This window comes from Colobus angolensis, unplaced genomic scaffold (genome assembly GCF_000951035.1).
Source record: "Colobus angolensis palliatus isolate OR3802 unplaced genomic scaffold, Cang.pa_1.0 Scaffold171, whole genome shotgun sequence".
Classification (NCBI taxonomy): domain Eukaryota; kingdom Metazoa; phylum Chordata; class Mammalia; order Primates; family Cercopithecidae; genus Colobus; species Colobus angolensis.
The window spans coordinates 883,670-892,130 of record NW_012114833.1 but is presented as its reverse complement, the minus strand read 5'-3'; the positions used below and the strand labels follow the sequence as shown (position 1 = coordinate 892,130).

General features: G+C 38.7%; 1 protein-coding gene across 1 annotated transcript in view; it reads right to left on the bottom strand.

The window, feature by feature from the left end:
* EIF4ENIF1 (eukaryotic translation initiation factor 4E nuclear import factor 1) overlaps positions 1-8,461 on the bottom strand; it is a 42,635-nt gene that overhangs the window by 16,074 nt on the left and 18,100 nt on the right. Inside the window, exons 4-6 of the mRNA XM_011938320.1 lie at positions 4,411-4,546; positions 3,711-3,890; positions 2,721-2,953 (exon numbers count right to left, since the gene is read on the bottom strand). Of these exons, the coding sequence (XP_011793710.1) occupies positions 2,721-2,953; positions 3,711-3,890; positions 4,411-4,546 (549 nt within the window). The remainder of the gene's footprint in view (positions 1-2,720; positions 2,954-3,710; positions 3,891-4,410; positions 4,547-8,461) is intronic.

Genomic DNA, 8,461 nt, shown 5'->3' with positions numbered 1-8,461 from the left:
TATTATTTTATTTTATTTTTTTTTTTTTTGAGGCAGAGTCTTGCTCTGTTACCCAGGCTAGAGTGCAATGGCGATCTCGGCTAACTGCAACCTCTGCCTCTGGATTATAGGCATGAGCCACTGCGCCTGGCAACTTTATTATTTTTTAAGCGAGCTGTTCCAAAATGGGTATCACATACAGGGCAAAATTCAAATCCTCCACTCTTAAAGCAGTAGTGGTTCCTTTTTTTCTTTTTGAGACAGGTCTGTGTTCTTCAGGCTGGCCTTGAACTCCTGGGTTCAAGCCCTCCCACCTTGGCCTCCCAAGTAGCTAAAACTATAGGTGTACACCACCAGGTCTGGCCAGTGGTTACATTTTGTGTATCCAGCCTGGAGTTCCCTCCTGCACTTCAGGACATCCCTATGCCCATTTAGCTCTGCGTGAAGTGCTTTCTCTGGTGTAGTTTCCCGTTCTCTAGATGGAGCTGTCAAAGTCCAAAGCAGTGTCTAGGCATGACAAATAGCCCAAGGATACCCAAGTATTTTATTGCTGATTTTGGCATTGGGACTAAAGGCAGATGATTTTATAAGTAATCTCTTTAAGAGTCATTACTTCCATCTAATGAAAACAAAATAGACAACTTTATACCACATGGAAGTATACTTGGAGAACAGAATCTATAATTTAAAATATAATTTAGATTGAACCAACATGTATTACTTTTGGATGAACCAATATGACAACCGAAATGGATGGAGGCAGATCAGAAATAGTATACAAAACATACACAGTAGTAGTAATTAAAGACGCTGAATTCAAAAAGTAAACCATGACTTAACAACATGCAAATTGAGCAATATTTTGAGATAACACCTGCTATTCTTATTCCATTACTTTCCTTGTTGCGTTCTTTCCTGTTAGCTGAGTTTGTCTTAGCTTTTGCCTAGCCAGTTGACTATGTCATCCATCCCTTTGGCAGGTGTTTGAGGCTCATTTGCTCAGCTAAAACCAGATATACTTCAGAGTACTAAAACCCCAACATCAAACCAATTGCCCTTACAACTCAAGAGTAAATTGTGTTAATATCAAATCCTAGAATCACATCTGCAATAAAATGTGGAAAAACATCAGGTAAACTGCTGAATCCCCCTTCCATATTTTTAGTTGCTCACACCAAAAGAAAGAGGCTAATTACAAGATATGAACCACACCATTGCAGCCAGCACCCAATTACCAAGACACAAAGGTAACAAGAAAGGAAAATAGGATAGTCTACCGTCTTTTAGTCTGGTCTTCATTTGAAAGTATTTGTATATAATAATTCTTTGTATAAAAATAATTCTAAAGCAGTTTACAGGGACATTCTCCTGCAACTGGTATGGTGTGGTCAGATACAAAGAAGTCAGGCTACCTATCTGAGGTGCCTCCTTTCAAGGGTAGAAGGTCAGTCCTGGCACTAAGGAATAATGGCACCTCTGTCTGAGGATGTTGACATCTCTATCACTATTGGTCAGATAAGGAATGCTAAAAGTCAGTTGCTTTCTTTTGGTATAAGACATAATGATTCAAACAGCTATTGCTATTTGCATCTTAGCTAACTGGTAAGTTCCCAGGCAAGCAGGGAACAGGAAAAAAAAAAGAGGGAAAACTCAATTTGGTAAATTTGCTAGAACTTAGCAACTAGAATAAGTCCATGTTTATGATTGTATTATTCATATCTACCCTGCCTCCCCATTAGTTTGTATCAAGCGATAGTGATATTAACACATAGGCTATGGGTGAGAACTACCCTCTCAAAATTGTTAGGACAAAGACCAGTATATTATAAACACTTGCATTTACAAGGTGATATGCAGTTGTGTCACCCTGTAACCTAACTTCATGCCTACAAGTTTTGTTTTTAATTTGGAGCCACAGCTTTTTCCATTAGTAAATTAACAGAATGTAATTATCTTGACAAACCCATCTTCCTTTTTTTTTTTTTTTTTTGAAAGTCTCGCTCTGTTGCCCAGCCTGAAGTGCAGTGGCACAACCCCAGCTTACTGCAACTTCTATTGTCCGGGTTCAAGCAATTCTCCTGCCTTGGCCTCCCAAATAGCTGGGATTACAGCCGCCTGCCCCGACACCTGACTAATTTTTGTTATTTTTCAGTAGAGATGGGGTTTCACCATGTTGGCCAGCTCAAACTCCTGACCTCAGGTGATCTGCCTGCCTCAGCCTCCCGAAGTGCTAGGATTGCAGGCATGAGCCACTGTGCCCAGCCCCATCTTAGATACTTTACAAATGATTTCTATGGCTGCAAGACAGCAGGTAATCCCTGGTATCTGGCAATAATTAGAAGATGTGAATAAAGATTTTACTATACAAATATGGTAAAGTATATGAACTTAAGTAGCTGAATAACAAAATTTTCTCTGGAGGTCATCCAAAAAGATAGTTTTTTACCTCATTTTAGCAGTGACTTAAAGTTATACAGGCATTACATAAGTCTGAATCTTTTAATCTTTATACTGTCACCCACAATACATATAAATTAACCACAAGCCTGCTTTCTCCAGTAACGAATAGTGTATCAATAATTAAGGAACACACAAAAGCATCAAAGACCAAATGACTACTAAAGAATTTCCAACTTACTCAGAATACCTTTTTAAAAATCCATTTATTGTGGTGGGAAAAAGGAGAAAAAGAAAAAAAAAAAAAAAAAAGAGAAAAGGGTGGGTTTGTGCCAGATACTTACGCTGACTTTGGGTTGAGAAGGCAAAGTCCCACTTGCCTTCATTGTGCTCACTAGCTTGTTGAACGCAGTCATGTCTCCGTCTTTCTTGAGTTGTCGACTGTTGGTTACAGCACTCAAGGTCTCTTCTAGGTGTTCTGCCATGAAGGGAGTTGAATTCTTCACTTGCTGGTCCACCTTCAAGCCCTTCAGACCTGCTTCTACCTCCTCCACGGAAAGCACAACCCCTGAATGTGCTGAGAAGTTGAGAATGTCCAGGTTAAATCAAGCAAAGAGGTATCTGGTAGGAATTCTCTTTGGCTAGTATGATAGATAAGATGAAAATAATTTATTTCAAAATTGAGATGAGACTGTCAGAAAAGACTGACACCAAAAATAGACAAACTAGTAACACTTAAAATCAAATTGTGTACTAAGAGATGGCATAAACTAAACCTAAAATGTTTAGATGCTAGAAACTGGGGGACCACAATTATGAGGTGCTATGCTTTAAAACTTGACAAGCTCCTGCTGTGCATCCTGCAGAAGGATATGAGTCTTCTAGGAGACTTGTTACCTGGGACAAGAATCCCAGATAGCCCAACATTGCCAAGATTGCTACCTGCACTGTGGTCAGTATATCACTAAATTTTTATGTTGAGGATTTATAGCCTAAGCAAGAATATGAAAAACTAGGGCAGATTTGTGAGGAAATGGTAAGTTATGCTCTGGAGGAATAAAACCTTCACTGGAGTTTGTTTTCAACATTCACTGGATTATTATAACCAGACCCTGGGTAAGAACTTATAGGAAAAGTTCTCAGAGGGCTCATGACCTACTGTGAGATTCTCAAAGAGGTGGCATTCTTTGATGAAATGAGTTTTTAAAAAAGAACATTAAACAAAAACCCAATATATATTTGACTTTTTTGGAAACAGAGATATGTTAGACCCAACTGCCTGAAGACTGAACATCTAGACTTTTTCAGATATCTAAAAAATTATAAACACTTACAGCTTTCTTTAAGTTTTTCTTTATTTGCAGAAAGGCTGGAAAGAAGAGGTTTCAAATCCACTTTGGCTTTCTGTAGCATTTCTAAAATATCCACTTTATTTTCAGTATGGTCTTCCAATGGTATAGGAGCAAAGTAATTCCCCGAGTTCTGTCCAGGAGAGAGGATGGCTTGCTCCAGACCTGATATTGCAAATAAACATACTCAAAATTAATCTGTTCCAGTAAAGGAACATGCCTTCAACTGTATTTTTTCTTTCTTTTTTTTTTTTGAGATGGAGTTTCGCTTTAATTCAGGCTGGAGTGCAGTGGTGTAATCTCGGCTCACTGCAACCTCCGCCTACCGGTTTCAAGCGATTCTCCTGCCTCAGCCTCCCGAGTAGCTGGGATTACAGATGCCCGCCACCACACCTGGCTAATTTTTGTATTTTTAGTAGAGACGGGGTTTCACTGTGTTGGCCAGGCTGGTCTCGAACTCCTAACCTCGTGATCCGCCCGCCTTGGCCTCCCAAAGTGCGGGGATTACAGGCATGAGCCACTGTACCCGGCCCCTTCGACAATATTAAAAGGACACAAACTGAAGGCTTTTCAGTTGTCCAGAGACCCTTTGACCCTAATCGACTCCTGACTAATGAAGATGAATGAACCATATCAGGGAAAAACCCAGGTTTACTTTCAAGGGCAGAATCTGAAGCCATTTTACCTGCAAGTCTCTCTAGCTCTTCATGTGGTGTTGACCCAAGACTGCTGGATCGGCTTCCTGATCTGCTCGGGTTAGAGAACCACCTACTGAACCGACTGGCAGAGACTGACCCTTCTCCCAAAACATCTTCTATCATCTGAAGAAAAAGACAATAAAAACTAATAGTTTCTAGATGAAAAAGGACAAGAAGGTTTAAATCTTATGAAAGGGTCACTTACTTTGAAACTTCCTTTGATGCTGGTGACCTGAAGATAACATTCTCAGAACCTAGGAATTTGAACACCTTTTTCTTCCTCCTTCCTGGGTAATTTCTGAGTATAACCAACTATCTACTTTCCTTTTTTATTATTATTTTTTTAAGACAGTCTTGCTCTGTTGCCCAGGCTGAAGTGCAGGGGTGCAATCTTGACTCACTACAACCTCTGCCTCCCAGGTTCAAGTGATTTTCATGCCTCAGGCTCTCGAGTAGCTGAGACTACAGGCGTATGCCACCAGACACCTGGCTATTTTTAATTTTATTTTTGGTAGAGACGGGGTTTCACCATGTTGGCCAGGCTTGTCTCGAACTCCTGACCTCAAATGATCCACCGACCTTTGCCTCCCAAAGTGCTGGGATTACAGGCATGAGCCACCGTGCCCAGCCTACTTTCTAAGAATATAAAGCAAAGCCTCTATGCTACAAAAAGTTCTTCAGTTTTCTATTCCTTGCCTCAGGAGTAAATCCATGTACTACCAAATGTTCTCAGAGAACAGTGTCAATGCCACAGCATTCCACTGACAAGCTGATGAGTGACCTTCAACTAAACATCAAGAATGGGGAACTGATGAAAGAAAACCATTGCTTCAAACTTAGTGGTTTCAAGGTTGTAATGAACATTATGAAATTCAATCCTGTGAGTTTCAGAAGCCAAAGTCTAAAAAACAGAGCTCATAAAGACCATAATTCTAAGTCAAAGTTTAGAAAAAGTATGACTGTGGAAGATGAAATTACAACTGATCTCTATTTGTTTGAGATCAATTGAGAGTTTTCAGGTGTTTTCTGTTTCCAAATCCAACCTCCATAGTTTTCTTTTTTTTTTTATTTTATTTTATTATTTTTTTTTTTGAGACGGAGTCTGGCTCTGTCCCCCAGGCTGGAGTGCAGTGGCGCGATCTCGGCTCACTGGAAGCTCCGCCTCCCGGGTTCACGCCATTCTCCTGTCTCAGCCTCCTGAGTAGCTGGGACTACAGGCGCCCGTCACGGCGCCTGGCTAATTTTTTGTATTTTTAGTAGAGACGGGGCTTCACCGTGGTCTCAATCTCCTGACCTTGTGATCCGCCCGCCTCGGCCTCCCAAAGTGCTGGGATTACAGGCGTGAGCCACCACACCCGGCCCATAGTTTTCATTTAATAAGGGCAATTAAATAACACACTATGAACAATAAATTGCTTTGGTAAAAATTACGAAATAGTGCCAATCTCTCTTAAAAACTAGATTTAAGCATTTAAAAAATCTTTTAATTCACATCATACCATAAATTTAGTCAAATATCCAAAACTGATGTTTTGCAGTATTCATACCAATATTTAGAAAAGACAAGATAGAGCAAACATCTATCCAAAAATCAGACATATCCTTGAAAATAAATCATATACTTTCACTTCAGTCCCACTGATAAACAGAAAACATGCTTTTTCAAAAACTGGTACATGGATAACAGAATTAGTGACTGTTTTACTTGAAATCTGGAACCCACAGTTTCCAAAGTTAAGCAGCGGAAGCTGAGATTTATGCTTTGTTCTTCTCTGGAAGAATGTTTTCATAATCCATACCCAAACTAAGCCACAAAATACTTCTTTTGAAGGGATTTTAATTCAAGACCCTAATTATTGTTTCCAGAATTTCTATTTTCAGAGGAATTATCTAGACAATTTCAATCACATTCCACCTGTAGATGCTCATACCTTAAATAATGCTGACTTTTAAGTGCACTAATTTTGTATTAATTAAAATATAAGATAAGCATGATACATCACTGTGAAAAATTGGGGAGTGTATCCAAAATATAAGTATCTTAGTGATAAACAGGAATTCTAAAAATAACTTTAAAAAGCTAAGTGCGCTGCCTCACGCCTGTAATCCCAGCACATTGGGAGGCTGAGGTTGGTGGATCACCTGAGGTCAGGAGTTCAAGACCAGCATGGCCAACCTGGTGAAACCCCGTCTCTACTAAAAATACAAAAATTAGCTGGGCGTGGTGGTGGGCAACTGTATGTAATCCCAGCTACTCAGGAGGCTGGGGCACGAGAATCACTTGAACCCGGGAGGCGGAGGTTGCAGTGAGCCAAGATGGCACCATTGTACTGCAGCCTGGGAGACAGAGTGAGAATTCGTCTCAAAAACAAAAAACAAAAAAAAACATTAAAAAAAAACTAAAAAATGTAATTAAAAATGTTTCCGTGTTGAAAAGAGTTTGAAATTTACAAATAGCAAAAATAATGGCTTTGCATTTTAACTTTTATTTCCTCCATTATGATCATACTGCAAAAGAAAAAAAGAAAGATACAAAGAAAGAACATGAGAAAGCAAAAGAGATTAATACAAAGTATCTGGACATTCCCTAAAGATATTAAAGTAAGTGTTGAAAGTTACGTCCATATTTTGTCTAATAACCAATTTTGCTTCTGTTAGAGAAGCAAAACTTTTATTATAGTTAAAGCATAACAAGCAGAAACAAGTCGCTGTTACACATATTTAGTGGAAATACTAATTTCAAGAAACTGAAGCATCTTAAACATGAAAAGGTTAAACCTAAAGTTTATCTAGTCAGTAAATTTTTATCACATAGCAAAATAGGACATTCTATAGCAGGGCCTCCCTCACGAGGTACCTTGCTAGAGGAAGTAAAGACCTGGACCCGCATCTCTGCCTTCTTGGTCAGGGTATCTCCTCTGCCACATCATTGTCAGCCATCAGCTGATTGAGAAGAGGAGCCTGGGAACTGCAATTTGTGTTTCAGCTGCCCTTATTAGGGTAGATTTTTAATACCATTTTTAAGGTAACCTGTATGGCTATTAGTCTGGTCCTTCAAGCTAGGTCATTTAGACAAATCACATCCTTGGATTGATAATGTCATTCTGCTAATCAAACAGATTCCCTGAAACATTTTTGCTTTTTGACAGTTACTTGGTTGTACTGATCAATGCTTTCCATTTTTATAGTAATTTTTACATTTTGTATTTGTTTCACTAGTTTCTTTTTGTTTGGATTTCTAGTGAATTCATTTAAGGTTATACATTTTCTTCTGCACATACTTTTCTGATCTTCCTGCTAATCACTCTAAAACATTCAGTATTTCCAATTTGATTTCATTCAATATAGTTATGCATCTATCATGTGTCATGCACTGTAGTAAGAGTACCATATTTAAAAAATTTTTTTTACTTATTTAAATTCGCACGTATTCCAAATGTTCAGTTTGTATACATTTTTCTGGCTTTTGTCAATTTCTAAGTGAATATAGTCCACAAATACATGTGTATGTGCGTGTATATTTCTGATCCTTGTGTTTCCTCGGCTTGTAAGTAAGCTCTATGAGGATGAGAACTTTATTTTGTTTACTACCATAGCCTTAGTTCCTAGAACAGTGTCCACAGGTTATAACTACTCAATAATTTGTTTTGAGACAGGGTCTTGTTCTGTCGCCTAGGCTGGAGTACAGTGGTGTGATCATTGCTTGCTGTAGCGTCAAACTCCTGGGCTCAGCCTCCTGAAGAGCTAGGACTGCAGGAGCACGCCACCACTCTCAGCTTATTTTTATTTATTTATTTTTTTGTAGCAGGGTCTCACAAGCTAGTCTTAAACTCCTGGCCTCAAGTGATCCTGCCTCAGCCTTTGATAAATATTTCTAAATAAAACGAACAAATGCGTTATTTGTGATTTCCTTTGTAGCCTAATAATTTGGTTAAGTTATATAAAAGATAGTGTATTCTCACTTTTGTTATAAAGTTCTGTTTATATTTATTAACAACCAACATTTGTAGAGCTTACTAAGCATACAACACTTTTTTT